This window comes from Fusarium musae, chromosome 5 (assembly GCF_019915245.1).
Source record: "Fusarium musae strain F31 chromosome 5, whole genome shotgun sequence".
In the NCBI taxonomy this organism is placed as follows: Eukaryota; Fungi; Ascomycota; class Sordariomycetes; order Hypocreales; family Nectriaceae; genus Fusarium; species Fusarium musae.
Genome location: NC_058391.1, coordinates 780,045 through 803,928, shown reverse-complemented (window position 1 = coordinate 803,928; position 23,884 = coordinate 780,045). Strand labels below are relative to the sequence as shown.

The 23,884-nt window shown below is 47.5% G+C and overlaps 11 protein-coding genes across 11 annotated transcripts; 5 read left to right on the top strand and 6 right to left on the bottom strand.

Annotated features, from left to right (window-relative positions):
• Window positions 1-682: 682 nt before the first annotated feature.
• J7337_006631 (uncharacterized protein) lies at window positions 683-2,146 on the bottom strand (the record flags this gene model as incomplete). The annotated part of the gene is made up of 1 exon (XM_044824293.1): window positions 683-2,146. The coding sequence occupies one exon, from the start codon at window positions 2,144-2,146 to the stop codon at window positions 683-685; it is 1,464 nt and encodes a 487-aa protein (XP_044679950.1).
• Window positions 2,147-2,738: 592 nt separating this feature from the next.
• J7337_006630 (uncharacterized protein) lies at window positions 2,739-5,292 on the top strand (the record flags this gene model as incomplete). Its single annotated transcript, XM_044824292.1, has 4 exons — window positions 2,739-2,969; window positions 3,021-3,808; window positions 3,881-4,220; window positions 4,267-5,292. The coding sequence occupies 4 exons, from the start codon at window positions 2,739-2,741 to the stop codon at window positions 5,290-5,292; spliced, it is 2,385 nt and encodes a 794-aa protein (XP_044679949.1).
• An 806-nt stretch (window positions 5,293-6,098) lies between these two features.
• On the top strand, window positions 6,099-8,085 carry J7337_006629 (uncharacterized protein; the record flags this gene model as incomplete). Its single annotated transcript, XM_044824291.1, has 11 exons — window positions 6,099-6,211; window positions 6,391-6,493; window positions 6,542-6,609; window positions 6,658-6,729; window positions 6,779-6,922; window positions 6,975-7,026; window positions 7,075-7,275; window positions 7,325-7,512; window positions 7,563-7,626; window positions 7,674-7,761; window positions 7,814-8,085. The coding sequence occupies 11 exons, from the start codon at window positions 6,099-6,101 to the stop codon at window positions 8,083-8,085; spliced, it is 1,365 nt and encodes a 454-aa protein (XP_044679948.1).
• Window positions 8,086-8,224: 139 nt separating this feature from the next.
• On the bottom strand, window positions 8,225-9,460 carry J7337_006628 (uncharacterized protein; the record flags this gene model as incomplete). The annotated part of the gene is made up of 1 exon (XM_044824290.1): window positions 8,225-9,460. One exon carries the CDS (start codon window positions 9,458-9,460, stop codon window positions 8,225-8,227), a length of 1,236 nt encoding a protein of 411 aa, XP_044679947.1.
• A 2,646-nt stretch (window positions 9,461-12,106) lies between these two features.
• J7337_006627 (uncharacterized protein) lies at window positions 12,107-12,747 on the top strand (the record flags this gene model as incomplete). The annotated part of the gene is made up of 2 exons (XM_044824289.1): window positions 12,107-12,217; window positions 12,268-12,747. The coding sequence occupies 2 exons, from the start codon at window positions 12,107-12,109 to the stop codon at window positions 12,745-12,747; spliced, it is 591 nt and encodes a 196-aa protein (XP_044679946.1).
• Window positions 12,748-13,131: 384 nt separating this feature from the next.
• J7337_006626 (uncharacterized protein) lies at window positions 13,132-15,315 on the top strand (the record flags this gene model as incomplete). Its single annotated transcript, XM_044824288.1, has 4 exons — window positions 13,132-13,522; window positions 14,367-14,489; window positions 14,535-14,715; window positions 14,784-15,315. The coding sequence occupies 4 exons, from the start codon at window positions 13,132-13,134 to the stop codon at window positions 15,313-15,315; spliced, it is 1,227 nt and encodes a 408-aa protein (XP_044679945.1).
• Window positions 15,316-15,638: 323 nt separating this feature from the next.
• Window positions 15,639-16,112, bottom strand: J7337_006625 (uncharacterized protein; the record flags this gene model as incomplete). The annotated part of the gene is made up of 1 exon (XM_044824287.1): window positions 15,639-16,112. One exon carries the CDS (start codon window positions 16,110-16,112, stop codon window positions 15,639-15,641), a length of 474 nt encoding a protein of 157 aa, XP_044679944.1.
• Window positions 16,113-16,783: 671 nt separating this feature from the next.
• Window positions 16,784-18,482, top strand: J7337_006624 (uncharacterized protein; the record flags this gene model as incomplete). The annotated part of the gene is made up of 2 exons (XM_044824286.1): window positions 16,784-17,004; window positions 17,054-18,482. The coding sequence occupies 2 exons, from the start codon at window positions 16,784-16,786 to the stop codon at window positions 18,480-18,482; spliced, it is 1,650 nt and encodes a 549-aa protein (XP_044679943.1).
• A 248-nt stretch (window positions 18,483-18,730) lies between these two features.
• J7337_006623 (uncharacterized protein) lies at window positions 18,731-19,648 on the bottom strand (the record flags this gene model as incomplete). The annotated part of the gene is made up of 1 exon (XM_044824285.1): window positions 18,731-19,648. One exon carries the CDS (start codon window positions 19,646-19,648, stop codon window positions 18,731-18,733), a length of 918 nt encoding a protein of 305 aa, XP_044679942.1.
• Window positions 19,649-20,859: 1,211 nt separating this feature from the next.
• Window positions 20,860-21,494, bottom strand: J7337_006622 (uncharacterized protein; the record flags this gene model as incomplete). Its single annotated transcript, XM_044824284.1, has 2 exons — window positions 20,860-21,214; window positions 21,268-21,494. The coding sequence occupies 2 exons, from the start codon at window positions 21,492-21,494 to the stop codon at window positions 20,860-20,862; spliced, it is 582 nt and encodes a 193-aa protein (XP_044679941.1).
• Window positions 21,495-22,047: 553 nt separating this feature from the next.
• On the bottom strand, window positions 22,048-23,678 carry GCS1_2 (Zn finger-containing GTPase- Activating Protein for ARF; the record flags this gene model as incomplete). The annotated part of the gene is made up of 2 exons (XM_044824283.1): window positions 22,048-23,536; window positions 23,590-23,678. 2 exons carry the CDS (start codon window positions 23,676-23,678, stop codon window positions 22,048-22,050), a joined length of 1,578 nt encoding a protein of 525 aa, XP_044679940.1.
• Window positions 23,679-23,884: the final 206 nt, after the last annotated feature.

The following is a 23,884-nucleotide window of genomic DNA, read 5'->3' as shown; positions in this document are numbered from 1 at the left end:
ACGGGTGCGTCGAAGAGATATAATCCAGGGATATCCCTCCAAGCAAAGGGCAGCTGCGCCAGGTCGCAAACTCGAGGTTCGCAGATAATCCTAACGCATTTCCTCACCCGACAGCCTCACTCTTCTCGCTGGGTGCCGAAAGGAAGCCTGCATGCAGGAGACACACAAAAGGTGACCTCTCGTGTTTCCAGGAACCCGTGGGTCGTCGAGGTATGGTGAATGAGTCCCTGATTGGGTAAACGATGAGCAGATTATCCATATAGTTGGCTGAGAATCGTAAAGGCGTATTTTGTGAAAGCTATGAGCGTTGGACAGGTGTCTCTGCATCTGCCAATTGAACAGCTGCCCTTTGACTAATCCTGCGAGGTACCTGATCTGGCAAGTCGAGCATGGATGGCCTCAGTCAAGTCCGCCTTGTCAGCTGCCTGTCGCGTGCAGCGGAATTTCGAACCAGCATGAATGCATGAAGTAAGAATATCGTCCTTTCGAATAGGAGTTCTGTAATTGAGGTAACGAACATCACAATGATAACAATCACAATGCTGACTGAGGGCACAGCCATCGATTGGACTGCAGCAGACTGGTTTGGAGAAATTGATATGTTGAACTCATAACCGCTTATCAGCGATTCTCTTACTATTGCTTCTCTGCAGTCTCCTCGGCCACTCCCTCTCTCTGGGTATCATTCTCCTGCTTCTGTTTTTTTCTTTGCTGCCAGCTTCTCCCTTGTTTGTTGCTTGCGAGCCTGCCTGTTGAGGCTCCCAATCACTCCACCCTCTTTTCCGCATGGCCACTTCGCCTCAGCTGCTGCCTCGTCTTCCTCGGTCCACTCTCGAGGGAGAACAGCGAAGGTGAGATATGACGTGTGAGTCTTGAGATCGTTCTCAGGTCTATGGTACAGGTTGCCATGCATCCATGGCTTGCTATCCTCAGCAACCTTTCCATTGGCGTCGGTCTTGGGTGAATCTGAGGCAGGTGTGTCTACATCCATTGCTGATGAGTCGCCGTCACCGTTCGTTGACTTGAAATGCACCTTGTGGAATTCTTTCGTCTTTCGATTGATCTCCTTGAGCCTTTGCATGGCCTCCTTCACATTGGCTGGTGTTTGGACATTGCCTCTTTCCGCAGGAAGATTTGCTCCGACTCGCTCACGAATAGTGTTGATCCGTCGAGCCGAGATTTCCACCATGTCAATGTCCTTCCAGCCAAGAAGCCGGAGCTCCTCAATTGTTCTTGTGACTTGCTCAATGCAAGGAGAGAAGGTACAGATATGGACACTTTGTTTGGGGTCCAGAGGTGAGATCCATTCAGGGGTGTCAGCACCCTCGCTTTCCTTCTTTACCTTATCAGGCTTCTGTCTTGAAAGGTGATGAAGCGCTTCCCAAGGCGCAGGGAGATCAAGAAAGACTGATGTTGCTTGGGGAGACTTCCCGTCCACATTGAATCCTTCCCCATACACGTCGCGATGTGTCAATTGCACCACGCCTTCCAATTTATGCTCATGGATTTCTTCTTGCATCTTAATATACCGGGGCTCGTGGTATTCAAAACTGAAAACCTTTCCCTTCTTATCGTTCTCGTCCTTAGGGTAGCCATTGTACACAGCACGCGCAGAGGCATGTGTAAAGCTTCCACTGCCGGCTCCAGCTTCAATGATTCGAGTACCGGGAACTGCTCTTATTCTTTGAAGGATGTAGCTATAATCGGGAGTATACACGACTTGAGTTCGATGAGGCAGACTGCTTGTCCAGAGCTCGGGAGTCGGCCTAAGGATATGGATAAAACCACTCGCAGCTGCGACAGCCTTTTTTGCAGGCTTAGAAGTCACATCTGCGACATCATCGTCTGGGCCAGTCGTTGTCGGTGTGTCATCATCCGTCGCTTCGCGGCGGCGCTTTCGCCCTCTTGAGCCAGTATCGACATTTGATGCTCGAACTTGGGAACCCCATGGAATACCAAGAAGTGTCGAGTGAGGAAAGGATCCGAATCGCGTGTTTAAAGTTGCACCTTCGAGGTATCCATCGACTGCACCAGTCGACTGTTCCAGTGTAATAGGCTGAAGGTTATCTCTGGAGAGAAGAACAATTGCCAAGTCGCCAGTGGAAGTTGTAGTTCCTGGTTCTAGGAAAGGAGATGGTTGGACCATTGATGCGATTGCACGCACAAGCGTGTCTTCAGAATTAAGTTTGGATATGAAGGGTAAAGATTAAACTGGATTTGCAAAGACGAGGCAGGAAAATATTTCCAAGATACGCGCGAGGCTGAACAATTAGCGTTGTCTCCACTGGAAGCGTTAGTGAGGGGCACTCAATGTGACACTAAAAACGATCATGGGCCAGGCTATTGGATACCTTAGACCTCGCGGGGACGCTCAGGTGCTGGTGGTCCGTAGCTCCCCTACAGCTCAGGGCTGGTCTCGGGTGACTCGAAAACGGAAGTGATCTATGGCGTCCGGTCTTTCTCTCCCTTTGACTCGACTGTGACTCAGGCCTCTCGTTGTAGACATTTGTCTTGTTCTAAGGTACATCCTTGCCTTGCATATACACCTCCTTTTATCCTCCTGCGATACCCTCCCTCTCCTTTTCTCGCGTTTCCCCTTCTTCCTACCTTTTGGCGTCTGTATGAATCTCTTTCGACAACGTCTTATTCGGTCCAAAATCTCCACTCCATTTTTAACGCCCCGACTGCGACCCCTCCATCGATTGATATCATCTCTATACAGCTCCAACACGAGCACAATGGAGTCGCTAAAGCTCTATAACTCGCTCAAGCCTGGAGCTCCAGTGCCCTTTGTTCCTATTGAGAAGGGCAAAGTTACCTGGTATGCTTGCGGTCCTACTGTATACGACAAGAGTCATTTGGGCCATGCTCGCAACTATGTCTCTACAGACATTATTCGTCGCATTCTGATGCATTACTTTGGCTTTGATGTCAAATTTGTCATGAATATTACCGACATCGACGACAAGGTATGAAGAAGAGCTCGCTAGATATTATGCGACTTGCCTAAACCTCTACAGATCATCATCAAGGCACGACGACAACGATTGCTCGAGCTCGAGAAGAACAAAAACTACACAAAGGACGAACTTCGAGATCTAGCTCTGGCCGCTTTCCGGGCATACGCTAAGAGTAGCTTGCCTTTGCTGCTAAAGGACGGAGAGGATATCGATGCGACCAACTATGCTCAGCGCAGAGAGGCAGGATATGGACACGTGCTTGCGGGCGGCACCATTTCTGGTGAGGGAAAGCCTGGCGACGATGAAGCCAAGGTCAAAATGCACCTAAGTAACATGACTGCTGCCGCTGAAGCTATCGCTTCTGGCGAGATCTTCCCTGGCACCGACGAGATTCTCTTGCCCTTCCTCGATTCGCTTTACAAGGAAACCATTGACACGAGGGATCAGACCATGTTCACGGATCTGACTCAGAGCATGGAGAAGCTATTTATGGACGACATGGATGCGCTCAATGTACTGCGACCTGATGTTATTACCCGAGTTACCGAATACGTACCTCAGATTGCCGATTTCGTCAAAAGAATTGTCGACAAGGGATTCGCATACGAATCCGAGGGATCTGTCTACTTTGATATCTCCGCGTTCGAGCAGGCCGGAAATACTTATGCGCGACTGCGTCCCGACAACCGAAATGACAAGTCTCTCCAAGAAGAAGGCGAGGGTTCCCTCTCGAAGAACCTTGGTGGAAAGAAGAATCCCGGTGATTTTGCTCTGTGGAAGAAGTCCAAGGCTGGCGAGCCCTTCTGGCCTAGCCCTTGGGGTGATGGACGTCCTGGGTGGCATATTGAGTAAGTTCAAATGGATCAAGGCAACTGAGTCATGTACTGACAAGTGAATCCAAGGTGCTCGGTTATGTGCAGTGATGTTCTAGGGGCAACCATTGACATCCACTCTGGCGGTATCGACCTGGCATTCCCTCATCATGACAATGAGTTAGCACAGAGTGAGGCTTACTTCTGTGAGCATGATAAGGGCGAGCACACATGGGTCAACTACTTTATCCACATGGGTCACTTGTCTATTTCTGGATCCAAGATGTCCAAGTCTCTCAAAAATTTCCAGACGATTCAGGATGCATTGGCTACCAATTACTCTTCAAGAGGAATGCGAATTGTGTTTTTGATGGGTCGATGGAACGATGGTGTTGAAATTTCACCGGATATGCGATTGCAAGCTGACAACTGGGAGTCAACCATCAGCGTGAGTATGACTCAGACCTTGACCTAACATGACTAACATATGGCAGAACTTCTTCATCAATGTCAAGGCATTGCTGGCTGAGGCTGGCATTTCACATGATGTCAAGTCTCTGTCTCTGAGCGCAGATGGCAAGGCCAGTGAGGGTCTCTTAGCCGAGCTCGAGCAAGCCAAGAAGGACTTTGAGGCTGCTTTGGTCAACTCAATCGACACACCAAAAGCTATGTCTGTTATCCTCAAGTTGGTCAACACCGCCAACGTGCACTTGAGAGACAACAAGGACGCTGATCTTGTGGCTCTTGAGTCTATTGCACGCTGGATCACCAAGATCGTGGGCATCTTTGGTCTCGATTCGAATGCTTCGCCGCCATATGAAGGCCTTGGCTGGGCCACAGTCATCGCTTCAGACGTTGAGCCAAAGACAGCCGTTCAGCCCTACTCCGAGGTCTTCACTAAGGTCAAGTCAGATGTTTCTGGCTTGTCTCTTGAGAGCGCTGAGATTTTATCATTGCTTGAGCAAGACCCTACAGCTGAGTTCGCGTCAATCGCTTCTGGTGGCTCTCGCGACCCTGAGCAATTGGCTTTGCCTTATCTTCGTGCTGTTTCTAAGCTTCGGGATGAGCTGCGTCACATTGTTTCTAACCAAACACCCGAAACGAAGAAGGCTATTCTTTCTTTGACAGATCGTATTCGAGACGACGACCTCACAAACCTGGGCGTTTACTTGGACGACAGACCTGATGGCCAAGCCTCCCTGATCAAGTTCATCCCCGCTGCTGAACTGATTGCTGCGCGAGAAGAGAAGGCCGCTCAAGCTGCTGAAAAGGCGCGAAAGAAGGAGGAGGCTCGCCTTGCACGTGAGAAGGCCGATCAAGAAGCTCGTGAAAAAGCCAAGGTCAGGCCCGAAGATCTCTTCAAGGGTGATGAGAGATACAGTGCTTGGGACGAGCAAGGATTGCCTACTAAGATGAAAGATGGCAGTGATGTGCCCAAGAGCCAATTGAAGGGTTTGAAGAAGCAATGGGACCGACAGAAGAAGGCGCACGATGACCTCAAGGCTAAAGGACTGTTGTAGAAATGGGAAGTGGTGTTGAAGTTGGGTAACCTATCTAGTTAGTATCTAGAAGGAGGAGTTTGGGGGCGAAAACAAAAGCGTTTGAAGACTTGATTATTGCACTGTCATCTCTCACATGAATGGCCATGCCTAGCTGCATGTCTTCGCATACTACTGTGATAGGAATGCAACACAGATTGACCTGAGATGGGGGTTAGATGTCGTGATAGCATGGTGGCATTGAGCAAACAGATCCGGCACTTATATCCGGGATACTTGGCAGCGGAATATTCGTCGTTGAGCGGAGTTCATATGATGGCGAGGAAGCAGGATATTTGTGTCTCTTGGTGTATTTGGACTAGTTGTAGGCCACTTCTGCAACAGCACAAAGACAGCTGAGTCCATGAGCATCTAGACTATTGCACAGGATGAAGACATGCACTCTAATATGACAGAATCGTACAAACTGTAGTATTTATGCATATCGATCAATAGACTGCCTTTCGGAAATACAGGTTGCAAGGATGAGTTCGTTGGTCAATTGCGTGATGGGCACTATAGATGGCATAAAACTCCACTATCCCACATCACACTCCCAGGTTCGGCGAACTCTAGACATCTTGAATTGTAAGGAATTGGCCATTAATAGGCTTTACTGGTAAAGAGACAACAGTGGGGTTCAATGGCGATGAGAAAGATCGGGTTATCGCGTGGGATGTCGCAGCAATAAAGAGGGCGATCGCCCGCGGACCTTGGCTCGACTTCTCAAGCAATGACCCTCTAACTGACAATCCAGATTTGAGTTTATCTTATACTTGGTCTTCAAAATGGAGAAGAACTTTGATGAGATAGCTGTTGGTAGCCAAGATGGTAGTTCCAGCGATTTGGAGCACATCGAGGTTGACTGGACTGAAGAAGAGGAAGCGAAACTCATTCGCAAGTAAGTAGCCCATTCAGAAACAATGAGCTTTCTCCAAACTAACCTTTTAATCTTCACTTAGGGTCGACTTCACTATTATGCCACTCTTAGTCCTTGGCTTCTTTGCCCTTCAACTCGATCGAGGAAATATGTGCGCTTGTACTGATACTCGTCTCTATACTCGACTAACATAACTTTAGTGGAAATGCTCTCACAGACTTTTTCATGGCTGATGTTGGGATTACTCAAAGCCAGTTCAATGTTGGACAGCAGCTTTTATCTGCGGGTATTGTCTTGCTTGAGGTATGCTTCTCGCGTAAATGTGTTGATAAGGGTTGCTAATGGTGATAGATTCCCAGCAACTTCATCCTCTACCGTGTTGGGCCCGCCAAGTGGATTGGATCCCAGATCATCGCTTGGTAAAGAATCCCAATGCCTCCTTTCTGATAAAGTCTAACGTCTCATAGGGGTCTTGTTGCCACGTTTCAGGCATTCCAGAAAGGTTTAGGTGCTTTTCTTTCTACTCGACTTCTCCTTGGGTATGTCTGTCTCCAGATACTTTGGGAAACCTTTCTAATACTTGCACAGTCTCTGTGAAGCTGGCTTCATCCCTGCTGGATTATATACAATTACTCGATGGTACAAGCGTGATGAAACCAGCAAGCGATTCTCTATCTACTTCCTGGGTAACATGATTGCCTCTGGAGCATCAGGTCTCATTGCATATGGAATGTAAGCCTGGCTTAAACTATCTAACTCTTGATTCTAATGCTGATAATGACAGTCTTCACATGCGAGGTATTGGCGGACTTGGAGGTTGGCAATGGCTTTTCATCGTAAGTCCACACATACTTGGCCTACCGTGTCTAAACTAACAAAACCAGCTCGAAGGTATCTTCACCATCCTTGTTGGGATTCTCTTCATCCTGTTCTTCCCAGACAGTCCCTTCAACCCCGTCTCACTCTTTAAGTTCGGTGTCTTCACTGAGAGGGAGAAAGAGATCCTAATGAAAAGAATTCTGAAGGATGATCCTTCCAAGATTCACGCAAAGCCAAACGTTACTAAAGAAGAGTTTCGCAATGTGGTATGTATCGTATTCGGCGTATCATATCACGATGTGCTGACAGTTACAGATGACAAACTGGAGACTCATTCCCCATGTTTTACTCACTATTAGTGCTCTCGCGCCCGCTACAACAATGGGCTCCTACTCGCCAAGCCTTGTGAAGTCATTCGGTTATGAGAGACTCAAGTCGAATGCCCTTGTGTCGATTGGATCATGGGCCCTTGTTGTGACCAACCTCTTGTGGGGTTATCTGGGGTAAAAAGAAACCAGTTCATCATTTGAGACCTTGTGCTAACTCATTCCAGTGATAAACTTCAAATGCGCGGCCCTCTCGTTGCATTTGGAATCTTCATGTTCTGGGCATTCGCGGTACGTATCTCTTTCCGAGATTTACTCATGCATCGCTGACTCGTTAGATCGCTGATCGTGTCATGGTGTTTTCACCCGATGGACATACACGATTCGCTCTGTTGACATTAACTCATGCTTTCGGATGGCAATGGCGTAAGCTGAACCACATATTAGATCAATTCACATTATACTAATGTTCTCATAGATCCCCTGAATGGTTCCTGGATGGCTCTCAACGCTGGTTCCGCTGGAGAGAGGTCCATCACTATGGCCATCCTCATCATGTCAGCCAACACATCTGGAATTATTGGAAGTCAACTCTTCCAAGAGCATGATGCTCCTCTTTACAAAACAGGTTGGACTGCTATCATGGCTCTGGCTTCGGTTGGTCTTGTTATGGCTGTCGTTGCGAACTTGCAGTATTTCTTCCTCAACGGCCGAAGGATAGGTCGCAAGGGATTAAAGTATAGTCCTTAATTGGTTAAAAACATTCACTTGCTAGCCAGGTCACAGCGTTGGTTGGTAGTAGGAGTATTGTAACATGATTGTCTGAACTTTTGATCAATTATTGAGGGGAAATTATTAGGGAATCATGGAATGGAGAACAATTCTGTGTTTACTTGGTCTCCTTCTTGGCGTCCTTTTTTGCCTCACCAGCAATCTCTTGGGCCTTCTCAGACTTCTTCTCCAACACTTGTCGAAGTTCCTCAACGGTCTCCTTGAAAAGCTTCTCACCCTCCTCCTTGTGCTTGTCCGCAACCTCGCTCAACTGCTGCAGCTTCTCCATGACCTCGCCACCATTAGGGATCTCCTTGATGTACTTCTCAATGTCGACCCAGCCGCCAGTGAGCTCATTGCCCTTGGACTTGACCTTCTCGGTCGCATCCTTGACGTACTTCTCCAGGTCGCCCAAGTCGCCAGAGTCGACGGCGGATTTGGCGCGCTTGAACAGCTCGGCGGTGTTGCCTTCCTTGAGGGCATCGGCGTTCTTCTCGATGAGCTCCTTAACCTTGGGGTTCTTGTCAAGGTAGGGCTTGGCCTCCTCAAGACCCTTCTTCCAGGCCTGGTCGCCGAGCTTCTTGATCTGTTCCACCTTCTCCTCGACGAGCTTGCGGGCCTTGCTTATGCTAGCGGCACTGAAGCCTCCAGCAAAGATGTCCTTGACCTGCTTCCAAGTCTCATCGACCTGCTTCTTAGCCTCGGGGCCATACTTGTCACCGAGCTCCTTGAGCTGGTCAACGTTGCTGCCAAGCTTCTCCTTGACCTGGGGGTGGTTGTCGATGATGTCGCCGATGGCATCACCAGCGAGGTTGGCGACCTTCTTGGCGAGATCGGCGAGGACGTCGTAGGCCTTGGAAGCAGTTTCGAGGCTCAGGCCAGACTTGGAAAGATGTTGGAACTGCTTGTAGGCATCGTTGACGAGCTTGTCGGCCTCATCCTTGTTGTTCTCCCGAACCTTTTCCCAGTCCTGGAAGGCAGCATCAACGTAGGCGCGACCACCTGGGATCCAACCAACGTAGGAGTAAGCAAACTCCTTGATGTAGTTCACAGCCTGATCGGCATCGGGGGTGTTCTTCTGGAGCTTCTTTGCGGCGGCCTCATATTTTTGCTGGGCCTCCTTGGCAGCTTTGTTGATACCTGAAGCAGCACGGCCAGCGGGTGTGTAAGAGTAGATGCCGTAGAAGATGGCTGAGCCGACAAAGCCACCAGCGATACCGGTGGCGAGATGAGTGCTGCTCGATGAAGATGAGGCTGTAGATTGGAATCGAACTTGGCGAGAAGCACGAGAAGCACGAGAAGCACGTGCGGCACGAGGCACAGTTGATCGAATGAGAGGGCGAGCAGGAAGCATTGTGTCGGATTAGTTGTTGTAAAAGGGAGAATAGAGAATCAGGTTGTGTTGAAGAGGGGAAAGATGTGAGAATAAGGGGAGGAAAAGGCAGAAGATGGCATTTTGAGGGTGAGTAAATACCTTAACTTTTTTTGCAATATGCCTAAGGAATGACGTACTCATACAATCACGACGCAAACAAACCACAAGCTAGAGCTTAAGGACCAAAGCTCCGGAAACGTGACGTCAGTGACGCTCATATGCGGACATTGCGGGGTGAGTCTGGCGTTCCCCATGTGAGACTAAGACAGTCCAATTGGCCAATTGCGTTCCATGTTTCCAAACTCAATCCGCTCTCAAGATCGAGATCCTTGTGCAGTTCCTCGGGTCCAGAGCTGAAGATGATCAGGGGCGCTTTCGTTTGGTGCGTGGTGCTTTGGACGGGGCCGGGATGAGCCGCGGATGTTACGTCACGACTACCTAAGACAACAGCTGCACTAAGAAGGGAGTGTAAGAAAACTTGAGACTTCTTTTCTAAATAATGAAAATACTTAGGCAAACGTCGGGCAATTTAGCAAGCGTATAAAGCAGTTTATTTTGACACCCTGATTCATCGTCAGAAGTTTTCTTACTCTCTAGAGACTAATAACCAAGCTCACCAAGTTCAGCTACCAAGGTTCACCAAGGTTAACGTCGGTAGACCGGCTACACAATAAAGAGTCGCTTATTCAGGACTAATGGGTTCGATCTTTAAGATTTCTCGCGTGACGGATAAACCCTTCGTGATAAGGTATGATCGTTGGGAAGATGACTTTACTTTGTTGCATTTTAGGTTACCCTAGAGTTACTTACCCACCATTCTGTACACTGAATATCCGTCTCACATTGCCTTTAGCATCTGAAATATCAAGGTGAGGAAGTAGAGAAGACAACTTGTGTAAATGAATTGAAGGCCTCCAGAGGCGAAGGACATGTCAACTTCCGGGCTTTGTCTTTGGCTCTCCATGAACAATATGATCACATTGTGCAAACCGTGAAGCCTCTCGCCGAACATCGAAGCATAGCCCGTAAACGTATCGTGATGTGTCGCGTGAAGTTTTATTTATCAAGGACTGAGTTAGAACAAGTTGGAAGATGACTGTGATGAACAGCCAAGATAGGTGATTGGGAACTGTCCACTGTTGGCTGCTGCAGTAAGACATGAGGTCACTTGAGAGCTTAAGACCACATGGGGGCTTGGAGATATGGGTTTGACCGAGCTTGAAGCAGATACCTGGTTATGGTGGTCGTTAGATGATTGGCCCTTGTTGTTACCTTGCCTGCAGATGTGGCCATATTGTGATCCGTTGAAAAGAACTGACGATAACATGGCCTTCCATAAAGAAGAAAGGAAGAGTCTTATAGTAATAAATATATAGGGGAAGATATATATATCGGCTAAAAGAAAAAAGAATGCATGAAAACAGACGACCCAGGGGAAGATTAAATGCCTTACCTATTCTACTATGATCCAGAAAGCCGCGTGCGTGGCTACCCGATTGGCTTCTTGGAGCCATACCCTTTCCTGATGTGAAAGATGTCCCTTCAGTCCTCGATTTATGTTCAAGTTATGTTACAGACTGAATGCCAGCCATCTCATGTTGCGTTTTTGAATCCTCTCAGAGCCATATATAGATCTTGCACTAATAAATTTCGTGACTCTTTGGGAGCAATTTGTACGAGGCATATCCGGTAGTACTTCAGACCCGGTTCAGCCGTAACAGAGCTTATTGTTGAGGGGATATAGGATGAGGACGTCAAGCTCGAACGCTATATTTCTCAGTAGCCTCATATCTTTGGCTGTCCCAACTATAGTTCTATGCGTTAGTCATAGAAACTCTGGGCATAAGACAGAGCTCTGACTGTTAAAGGGGCAGGAAAACTTACGAAGTTAGGACGTTCATCCTAAGCAATAACAATACTTATTCAAGTTAGCTAAACTTGGGGGACTCTTTGATATATTCATCTTAGCTATATCCCGAAATCTGCAGTCCATTTGGTTCCGGAGCTGGGTATCTTTTACGGTATGAAACCCGAGGACTATAAAGTGTCTTGACTCAGGTCCCATGTCGAAGCCTGGTTGGCTAGCTAATTTTAGAAATTCCATGTTGAAATTATTTCTGAAGACTCCTTGCCTGTATACAATTGCGATAGTCTATTTATTGAACCAGAAATACAGGCCGTTTCCGACCATAGCTTTAACGAAGTAGTAATAAGCTTAAGTTTCACCGCGTTTCGTCTTCTGAAAGACGTCGCCAGCTCAATCGAGTTTCTGACGTCAACAAGTGGATATCATTACTGGACCACTTTAGGGCTTGCAGGCTTTCAGCTAGAGTCACGGAATCTCATTCAAGCATTTTACAATGTATAGCTGGTCAAGAAAGTTCCCACAGGAATAGAAATGACAAAGACAATAAACTTGCCTTGTGGAATTCAAAGAAGATGCTGTGGTGAAAGAAAATGATGTTCTGGGTGCTTCTAATCGTGGTCTCCACACGAGATGAAGGTCCAACCGACGTGGTGTGACATATATCTTCCACTATCCAATCGCCGACCGAGCAAATTTCTTAACCATTCACAAATCAACAACCATAGACTTTGTCAACTTTCATATCATCAAATATTTCCATGGCATCTAAAGCCTTGACCCGAGAGACGACAACTGGCGCTGCGCTGGAGCAGGTCCAGGGAGCCATCCAGAGCCCAGCGACAGAGGTTGTTCCCAAGCCGCCTTCTGACGTAAGTGAATCAGATACAGAATGAACGCCATTATACTGATAGAATTACAGCTCGAGGAACTCAAGGCTGATTGTGATTCATTCACTTTCACATCATTCACTACAGAGGATGCTTTTGTGCTGGGCAACCTTCTCTACGCCCGTCTTTACCCATACGCTGTCAAAGGCAAGCCGACGGTGATCTCAATTGCCCTTGCAAATACCTCCCAGGTTGTCTTCCAAACCGTTACCGGACCTGGCACAGCTCCCGACAACGAGCAATGGGTTCGCCGTAAGAGGAACACTGTTCTCCGATTCGGCAATAGCACATGGTTCATGCACAACAAGTTCAAGGGGGACGAGGTTGCTTTCGCTGCCAAATATGGTATTGCAGATTCAAACAAGGGTGACTACGCAATCCACGGTGGAGCTATCCCGATTCGTGTCCAGGGAGTTGAAGGGATCGTTGCTGTTGTCGTGGTGAGCGGGCTGAAGCAAGACGAGGACCATGGAGTTATTGCCGATGTTATCAAGAGTAATTGGAGCTGTTAGATAATTTCATAGGGCAGTCATCAGGTCAGGCACAAATCTCCATGTCAAGGATGCTCAAGGTATCCCTGACGCAGCGGCCGACCGGATTTCCTACTACGGAGTGCCCGTTCCCGTTACATATGCACCAAAACAAATAAAGTTTATGCAGCTAATGAAACCGAAATCCACACTAGTGTGCCGAGACAAACTAAGTTAACCACTCCATGCACGCCGAGCATTGAAATCAATAGTCTATCACATCTTTATCAATGCCTACGTCGAGTATACACAACTAACTCTACGGCGACCATGAACACGACGAAATGGAGGATCTCAAAGGCTTGTCAGGAATGTCGCGCCAAGAAGATCAAGTGCAATGGGGAGACCCCCTGTCAAAACTGCAGCATGAGAAATCTCAGTTGCGTCTATCGCGAGAAGGCCCGTAATCGGACGCGCAAGGTCAAACCGCGAACTGCAGCTTATGAGACTATCATGTCTCACGACGCCATGGAGAGCACGTCTCTGGAACCATCCGATGAAGGAACTGTGCCACCGACGCCAAATGCCGACGACACCGCATCTGTCGGACCTACAGGATCAGTAATGGACAGCGAACGCAGTTTGACACATAATAGTGTTGCTGCGACGCATCGCGCATCACCCTCTTGTTTCCTCCAGCTTTACTATGGCCCCTCATCGAATTTTGCCCTGCTCAACTCAATCTATCACCAAATAGCAGGGACATGCCCAAATGATCCTCCGTCACGCTCTGGAATTGTCGAAGAAGTTGGTCCGGGTCTAGACCTATTCAGTCATCGGAGACTATTCTTCGGAGATTTGGCTGACAACCAACGGCCATCATCAATACCAGATGACTGTTCAGCTATGCTGATTGACCCAGATACTGCTCATCGGCTACTCGAGAGATATCTTCTGACCTATTGGCACGGTCTTCCTATCATGAGTAAAGACCACTACCGCCGTCGCTTAAGCGCCCTATATCAACCACCAGGTATCTTTGATTATGATGCACCAGAGACCATCATCATCATGCTGGCTGTAGGATTGGGAGCTTCAATGACCGGCGAAGAAGCCATTGCAGACTTTCTTTTTCAGAAAACCAAACAAGGAGCTGCCAAATTGGACGAGGTTGTGAACATGCAGATGGTTCAGATACACCTCTTAATGATAAGTCGTACCTCCTGAACTTTGCTCTCATATAAGCTTACACACTCTCACGCTCACTTCCAATCTGAAAGAGCAAGACCAAACTCAGGTTTCTTGCATGTCGGAACTGCATGCAGAAAAGCAGTAGCGGCTGGTCTACACAAGGATGGATGCTCACGCCCAGGATACACTGAAGATGATACAAATCAGCGAAGAATAACCTTCTGGAGTTTATTCTTCTGGGAAACGTTTGTTTATTAACTATACTCTTTGACCACTACTGACATGGTACAGATGGCAATGCTTTGTTCTTGGCCGACCTAGCTCGCTTCCGGACCCCGGTTCCATCATACCACTACCGAAAGGCCAAAAACTACTAAAGTCTTTGGTCACTCTGTCACGTATCATGGACAAATGTGTAAAGAAGATATATAGTCCACGGCATGACTCCCTGTTGCCAGTCTGGAATGCAGCCATCGAGATCCGCCGCGAACTACATCAGTTTGCAGAGCAACAACTCAAGGATATGAAGTTTGGACTTGTTGGAGACCCCAGCACAGGAGAGCTCGGCGTGTGCCAAGCTATGGTTTCAACAAGTAAGCCAACACAATTCATCTCCTGAAACATACTAATCGACGTAGTGTATCATCATACACTCCTATTAACATTCCGCCCCTTTCTCATTTTACGAGCAAAACTGAATCACGACCGTGCTGCTGCTACTTCAGCAGAGAATCTACAGATGCCTCCGCCTTGGCTCGATAGCGCTTGCGAGTACTGCTTGGAAGCAGCAAGAAACTCTGTTGGCTTCTTAACGGGCTCGTGTGCCACTAATATTCTTTGTCGTGTACGCCTATCTCCCTTGCCTCGGAGTCAGGACCAGCTAACAGAAATCAGGATATAAAGTATCATGGCTTCTTTATGGAGGGAGCATGCTATGCTTTGGCTTTCGATATGCTTCAAGAAAAGAAGACAGCTCACCGCAATCTGCCCTGGATTCACTCTGGTCTAAGATGCCTTCGCTCCATGATGGGATCAGCAGGAGTAAACGCCGGTCAGCTTCCAATAACAATCGCCTCAATAGAGCAGATGGTCCGATCTGCCGGGTTCGAACTGAAAGATCCAGTAGGCACGAATCAGCAGAAGCAGGCCCCGCAGTCCACGCTCCCCGGATCACCAGCACCTGTCTCTGTTGCAGGTGGTATGAGGAGCGAGCCTGCGTTCACCTTCCCTTCCATGCCATTCGGCTTTGATGTCACTGGTCAGATGAATGGCAGTTCGAGCTCTCCTGCAGGCGCTGCATCGGAAGAGATGGCAGATTTCACAGCTGCTGATGTTGGATGGGATATTGATTTTGGAACTATGAATATGGAGGCGTTTTTGTCTCTCGACTCGGCGGAGGCTTTCAATTTTGCACCATGAATATACAACTGCATTCTTGTAGTTATCTAATTGGGTTGGCTTTTTTGCTTATGCCAGTCCCTGGGGCGTTATTAGACGCATTGTCGCTGTAACCAGCGCTGGAAGATGAAATTGCATTGGGATGGTCGGGACCATTACATAGATGGATAATGATGGGGAGGGCTACTGAAAGGAAGGATGACAGGCATGGTGAGGAGCATTGAATCTCCTCAGATATATCACTAACTACGATGTACCTTGACTTATGAGAAAGGTCATCGATTCTTGACAATATAACTCGCATAAGACTATGAAGCTATCCCACTGTTCCTCCTTTTAAGTTGCTACTCATTCTGAAGAGCCAGGATAGCAGACAAGCCTCCAGTGAAGGCCAGAAGCCCCCGAACGATATTCATCCATCTCCACTTCTTCAACAAAGCCACAACCTCATCACGATCAACTTTCTCCTGCTCAATACTATTAGTAGCGATATCGTTGAGTGTATTGTTCGTTGCCATCATCCCAAGCACCGTCCAGGGCAACTGAGACACTGTAGCGATAGCAGCAAATGCCCAGAGTGTACGTTGAGCCGGGACAAGATAAGCAACTATTCCAGAAGATGCACCTGAGAACAGAGAGAGCGGCACAAGAGTAACCGCCCCGCGGATGTAGAAGTCTTTGAAGAAGGGTGTATTAATGGAGGTAGGCTGGTTGTAGAGAAGAGGGACTGTGAGGTGTGAAGCGCCTAGGTTTATGCCCGCCAGGACAAGGCTCGAGGTAAGGCCAAAGACTTGAAAGGTTCGTACTGTAGAGTCCATTTTGATAGTTTATTATGAGTTATTTTGGGAAGTGAGTCTTATCTCTGGATTTGAAGTGAAGAGATATTAAGTATCGTTGGTTAGTCTGATATGTCAAGACCGGCCTCGTTAGGTGCATGTGGCTTGCTGCAATATCCGTCATAGACTTGGAGACGATGTCTCAGAACTGCTACAACTATATCCGCGATAATGCCATCTATCATATGATAGCCGGCTTCCTCGGAAAGTTTGACATAGACGACAAAGAGCCGTCAATGTAACCACATCATTATGATAAGAACTTAAATTCTTCGTATTCGGTCTATCATGAATTTGAAGAGCAACATGATTAATGAACGAATACATATACAGAGAGGCACGAAGATTAGATCGGATCCTAGCAGATAGGATCGCCTTAAACCGATTAAGAAAAACTCAAGACCTCGATTTCTCATACTGACCTATTAGACAACTCTAAACCCGAGATCGAGTATGAGGATGCTGATCCCTTCTAGCGCTTATACATCGACGCTAAGATTTCGACTTAGTCGGGATGATTCCACTTGATGCAACCAATCACGTAAACTCTATTTCCCCTAATTTCAGTCAAGCGAACATGGTGTCGGCCTCCTGAGCCTTCTAAAAGAGAGAGCTTCCCCTCAGTGAAACTGCTTAAGCTTGCTGTTGAGACGATGGAGTTGTCTCCGATTTACAAGAACGCCTTGGCGACGTTGGGCTCTTTGCCTCTGGCCTACAAGGTCTTGTGTGCTGTCCTGGTGATTTTCGCTTTCAGCAAAGCATTTTCTGGGGCTGAGAGGAATGGCTATAAGAAGAATCTTCCGAAATATGCCCCCATTGAACTTGCAATTGCGAGTTATATCCTTAGTGGAGACGGCATAGGTCGACGAATCTTGTAATAAGCATTCTCTGCAACGCTAGGAACTTAGCTAATTGAAGTATAGCTCAGCTTTAAGCCGCTATGGAGGCTCTCTGTTCGGTCTTACTTCAGGACATCAGATCGTTGTCGACTTGCCCGGCGTGGAACGTCTTTTGGCCCAATCTCATCACACTTTCAACTCTGATCCGGCACAGTACTCACTCTGTACCCTTGTCTTTGGCAGCACTGATACCCCAGAGCTAAGAGCCAAATTCGACACATCACTGAAAGATCTTGTTCCTCCGCTTGAGCGAACCTTTCTGAACGATGCCGCTTCGACAGCCAATGTTGAAAAGTCTCGTGTAGCGGAGCGAGGTGCTTTGCTTGTCACATTCTCATCTAATCCTAAGGAAATGGTACGATGGGAGCTTTCAGCAGGAATCAAAGTGCTTCAGCCAGAGACATCTCATAGTCCGGGGAAAGTGGAAGCAAACCTGCAAAGTTTGACTCGAGATTTTGGAGCATGTATGTCTGTTCCTCTCATCTACGGCCAAGACATACTGGATCGGAATCCTCGGCTGCTAGATGACTTCTGGACTTTTGATAATGATCTATTTCCACTACTCATGGTCGGCGTTCCTAAGTGGGCACCATTCAGAATGATGCAAGATGGTCTCAAAGCCAGATCCAGAATTATCGATAGTCTGGAGGCAGTCTACAGACGAGTCGACCAGTATGAGAAAGGAGAGCCAGTTGATTTTGGTGCCGACATGTCAGATGTTAGTATGATGCTACGAGAACGAAACAAGATCTACAACAGAGACGGATGGACATTTCCTGAACGTGCTGCAGCGGATCTTGGTACTTTCTGGGGTCTCAACGCAAACGCTCAGCCTGTGTTGTTCTGGTTCTTGCTATACGTTTATTCGACCCCGGGCTTGCTTAAACGAATCAGAGACGAGATCTCCCCTTATATCATTTTATCAGATGGTGACAAACCCGAGATCAAGTCAATGGACTTTCCGAGTCTGTTCCGGAAGTGTCAACTCTTCAAAGCTTGCATCTTTGAGACATATCGCTTGGTCAACGAGCCAACATCTATTCGCTGTATCACTCAACCCGTCAGTCTCAATGATGGCAACCACAAACATGAGCTTCAAGAAGGAACATATATCAGTGTCCCTCTCGCGCTGAAGAACAAAAACTCTTCGATATATGAGGATCCTGACACTTTCATCCCCAATCGATTCCTTGAGACAGACCCTGAAACGGGAAAAGCCACGGCACGATACGGAAAGTTGAAGCCTTGGGGTCTTGGAGCTGCGATGTGCAAAGGCCGAACATTTGCAGAGAAAGAGATAATTTCTCTTGGGTCAGCTGTTATTAGTCTTTGGGATATAAGCCCTGCGGAGGGAGAGTGGAAGTTGCCTGCTATGATTCCAGGAACTGGAGTTAAGAGACCGGTCAATGACATCCGCGTGGTTATAAGTCGCAGAAGCCCTTTTAAGTCATAAAAGTATATGGATGTGTTTCGATGTAAGATGGAAGATTTTAGTCGGAGATTCATATTGTATATGAAGTTTATGGTGCATTTTCGTCACAGGCTTGGTTATATAGTGGCACAAAATGTAATAAATGTGTGGTATGACCGAGTTCGAATAACTCAGATTTCATTATTCATTAATTGCCTTAACCATGCTATTGTAATATCGTAAAAAACTCCTGGCAAATTCAAAATCCCTCTTCTATACGCCGTGCTTCACTACTCTTCGTCATCGTCCCCTTCATCTTCATCTTCATCCTCGTCGTCTTCCAAGGTAAAGCATGCCACCTCCCTGGAATGGAGCAACTTTTCGACCTTCTTAAAGATGGCCTTTCTCTTTTTCTCAAACTTCTCGCAAGCTTCTTGCATTTCTTGCTGCTCACGCGCCCAGAGTTCCAAACGCGTCATGGAGGTCTCTTGGCCAGCCGTGCTGAGTCCTTGCTCGATGTTCTTTTTGCAGTCCTCAAGCTTTTGGATGTGAGTCTCTGCGGAAGTTCGAATCTTCCGGATCATATCCAAGGCTTTTGGGACATCGAGGCAAATGCAAAAGTTGCTTGCATGACTCATCAACATCAACAGGTGGTCCACTGTGATGGGCTGTCGGTGAACAGCAATATTTCGAATTTGCTTGATTGAGTAGAGAAAAGAGGTGAGGACAAGGCCACACCCTTGGCAACGGCTGAGCTGTTGGAGGGCTTCCCAGTGCTTCTTAAAATGGTATGCCCAAGCGTTTAACTCTCCTGCTTCTGGACATGACCACTTCGTCTCTTCGAGGATGCCTGGCATGGTCTCTCGGGCGAAACTAAAGCAGGCATGTTCCAAGATAGCCTGGATTCTTGTGAGCATCAGTGTCTGTGTGCGGATTGGAACATAGATGTGAAGTCCAGGAGCTTTGACTGGCAGAACGTTTGCGACTGATTTGTCTGAACCCGACGTGTCTGCAGACGACGAGACATTGGAGCCATCATCACTCTCGGAGTTTGCGCAACTGGATGACCCAGAAGCTGGAAGCTTATTTACGCGGTTGTACAACGCAATAAAATCTTCCAATGATAGTCTATTCTTGAGACCCCGGGATCTCAAAAGCCCATGCTTTCCAGTGCGGGTGGTGTTGAAGGGGTTCTTGGTCTGCATCATCTTGACTGATCGAGGATACAAGCCGTAGATCAAATGGAATAGGATGTTTGATATAATGCTTGGTCTTAAAGACTAGCAATGGTAGACTGGTATATGGCAATACCGTATAAAGTGCCTCAAGAGAAAAGTAGTGATGAACTGGCATATGGCAGTACCGTATAAAGTGTGCTGAAGAAAAGGGGTGGTGAGAGACTGGTATATGATAATGTCGTATAAATTGAAGTTTGTGTGAGTGTCTTGTCGTGACTTGGTGAAAACGTGAGTGAAACTTGATGAATCCTGTAGAAGAAGTATAACGAGAATATTAAGGAAGAAAGCTGACTTGAGAGAAAGAGGGAAGATGACGCTACTTTAATACAGAATCTCGTTATACTTCCGTTTGCCCTACATATATTAACTCTCCAGTCTAAAGCTTCAAGATTGATAGTTAAAGCTTTTGACATCTGAACGAGACATATCAAGCCAACACACTGGAAGGATTGTACACTTATACTGAAATGTATTTATGAATCTCCGAGAGCACACCGTGAAGAAATCTCTAGAATGATCATGCCCCTACAGACTTCTCAGTGTTCCCCATCGACGCATGGCTGAAGGGAAGGATACTTTTTCTCGTATCCGGTCAACCCCCTTTTTTCACAATGATGCCAGGTTAATGCATTCTTTTTCATAGGGTCCAAGGGATTGAAACTCCGCTTGATCTATGGATAGATCATAATGATCTCTCATATTTACTGCTTCTTTGTGGAACACAGTTGTGAGGTTGTGGACGAAAGTAAAGTCGTTGAGTCACATCTTGTAAGGTTCAATGTAAGTTTTTTACAGCCTCACCCAGCATATATGGTTTTTTATCCTTCAGTCAGGTGAGACGCCAAACTTTCATGCCAACCAATCCACATTTCGATTGGCATATGAGTCATTCACGATATCTACAAGACTATCAAACTTGGCAAAGTAGATTCACGCACTCCTTAGTTGACTTTCTCATCTATTCTGAAAGACCTATAAATCGCAAGGTAGCTATGAATCTTAATCTTATCCATACCATAATACACCAGTCTCAATAGGCTCAATTTTTCTTGGGTATAATCATTGATCATTGTAGGTCTATCATGCTTCTCGTTTATACTTTTGCGCTACCCTATACACCAGGTCCCACAGACGTCGCATACCGCGTGTCAAACTTCAAATAACCTCCCATCTACTCCAGTCTAGTTGGTCTTCTCACTGTAGACAAAAGCATCGAGCTCCTGGTACGTCTTCTCCAAATCATCGTTGACGAGAATCTTGTCAAACTCGGCATTCTTGGCCCACGCAAGCTCATCCTGCGCACGTGTCAAGCGCTGCTGGATGCTCTCCTCGGTCTCCGTGCCGCGGCCGCGCAGTCGCTTCTCGAGCTCTTCAGTATCAGGGGGCGAGACGAATACGTAGCGTGCGTCGATGGAAGAGGCCTTGACTTGCTTGACGCCCTCCATCTCGATGTCCAGAACAACAACCTTGCCCTTGGCTGTCTGCTCCTCGATGGTCGCCTTGCTCGTTCCGTAGAGGTTGCTTCCGAATTGAGCACTGTAGGTACCCAGTATTAGTACATGTGCCGGTCGTTGATGCGCTTGACTTACTGCTCGACGAAGCCGTCCTTGGCGATCAAATCCCGAAACGCATCCTTGGTGACAAAGTGGTACTCAACGCCATCGGTCTCACCCTCGCGAGGGTTACGAGTAGTATGCGACACAGAAAGAGTAAAGGTATCTGGGTGGCGGCCGAAGAGCATCTTGATCAGCGTGCCCTTTCCGACACCGCTAGGTCCAGAGATGACGAGGGGTCGACGGTCCGAAGGAGAAGCCATTGCGAAGGAGCGTCTAGAGCAAATCGTTAAACAAACGTAATGGGAAGAGGCGAGTTGGAGGTGCTTACTTTGGAACCTGCGAGAAGGATTTTGTACTGGATATTAACAAGTTTGAGTTGCGCTTCGCATAACCTAGAAACCACCGCATCGTGCCCTGGGAAAATGCTAACAAATGGGGTGCTAATGCTGGAGAGCCACCAGGCACTGTGGGGGAACTCATCCAATCACGTGGCGGTAGGTGGTTTACATCTTCACCGTGAGACTCATCTCAGAACTTTGAGTATAAAAATAAGTAGTTTTGTATAGAATATGCAGGCGCCGACGTTTGGGATGACTCGTTTCCAGTCGGATAATCAAGTATTGCTTGAGCCTCAAGCGCTGCTATAAACCGGGTGAAAAACGCTATGATCTATTTATGTTTTCGCTATGGTCTATCATTACGACTATTACCTTGAAGCCATATCGTTACACATTACTTTATCCATGTCTATACCGTGTCAATGCTACCCATCCACCTCATACAAGTCATGTCATCAGCTCAATCGTGGTCCTTTCAATCAACCCGTTGCTTATTCTGGGAAGATCCCCTTTCAAGCTCAGGAGTCGGCACCTGACGACTCCGTTCTTCTTCTTCGGGGTCAAGTGCTTCAACAGTTGTATCCCTACGGATACGGAATCGCCTTCCTCGCCAGTTCACAGTATTCCCGAAGACGACTGCGTATGCCCAGATCGGTAGAGCTAGAGCTTCACGCGCAATCCAGGCAGCTAAAAACTCCAAGAATTTGCGACTTTTGATTCCTCCTCGATTGATGGAACCTCTGGCGAAACGAGGTGTGTCTTCATCAGCCTCCACAGTGACGCCAGAATGCAAATGTCGGTAACCTAAAAAGTCGATTACCATCCAGACAGTGATCGTTGTGAGCCAGATGATCACCCTGGCAGTCCAGGTCGGAGGTATGCCACATATCCGCAGTGTGGTGATTGCAAAGGTCAAATACGTGGCAAACACGAAGGATTCCGTGAATGGCTCAATCATTGTAGCTGGGAGAACCGTGAACTTTCTCGCTCTGAGCCACCGAGAGCGGCGTGCTGTATATGCCTTGACAGACATGTCTGACATCGGCTGAACGGCAATGTCACCCCAGACTAACCCATGGTTCTTGTAGCCGTCAAATTTAGCATTCCAAAGGACATCGCCGATCATATGATCTTCGCAAATATTGTGCGAAAAGTAATCCACGCCCGTTGGGAGGTTATTGCCCCTTGATATCTTAGGATTTAGTAAAGGGTTCGTCGCATGATCGAGCTGAGATTTGCAGAACATGGTGCTCTTGCCCACAGCGCAAGGGGCTAGACCAGAAGTGTTGATAGCGCTGTAGAATTTGGCATGCGATGTTGCCATGAACATCTCATCAAGTCTTCCACCACCCTGTGTCCAAAGCTTGGGGTTACCATGAGAACCCCCTCCGCCCAGATCTAAGTCATCATCTTCAACAGAGGAAGCAGCTAACAGGGGCTGACCGTCTGCTGCAACCGGCACGGAATAGTCGATCAAGTCAACAACAATGGGAAGTTGATGAACGAATTTGTAGGGCTTGCTCCCGCCACCAACATGGTGACCCTTGAGCTTAGCAACCATGCGCCCCAAGACTCCCTTGGCCATCCAGACGTTACAATCCACAATCCACACAATATCGCCTCTGGCTTCTCGGTATGCTCGGCTGATATTGCGAATTTTTGGATTCGGTCCCATATTCGGCATCGTATTCAACGAAAGGTCGTCTACCTCAAACAGGATGCGCGCATCAATATCGGGAAAGTCCTCGAGGACCCTCTGTAGAATCGGGTACGCCGGATCGGAGTCATTTTCGAGACAGAGACGAATCGAAATCTTGTCTTGGGGGTAGTTCTGGCGAAACGATGCGGCGATACAATCGTAGAGTCGAGGCTCGATGCCCTTAACGGGTCGAATTATGGTGACATGAGGAGTATCGTCACCCAGGTTGGGTGAAGGAGGTGGCCGGCTAGCAAAGTTGTGAAAGCTTGTGGGCGTTAGAGCTCGTAGCTTGGTAGTGAGTGGCTCACTGAGACTTACATAGCCCGGACGCCAATAGCAATGACGATGGAAACAACAGCAGCTAAAAACAAGAAGACGCCAGCAATGGCCTCTTTCGACGACCACATTCTGATCGGTGGTGAATGGAAATTGAGCTAGTCAGATGCAAGAAGCGATGTATCTGTGCTCCGGGTAGGATAGAAGAGAACTCTCACCGCCTTCCCAATCTGGTCACCGCCTGCCGAATTGAACCGTTAAACGAGGCAGTAAGTGATAATGAGTGACAAAAAGATTTAGGTAAATTCGCGTAAAGCTTATGATATCTTTGCGAGCT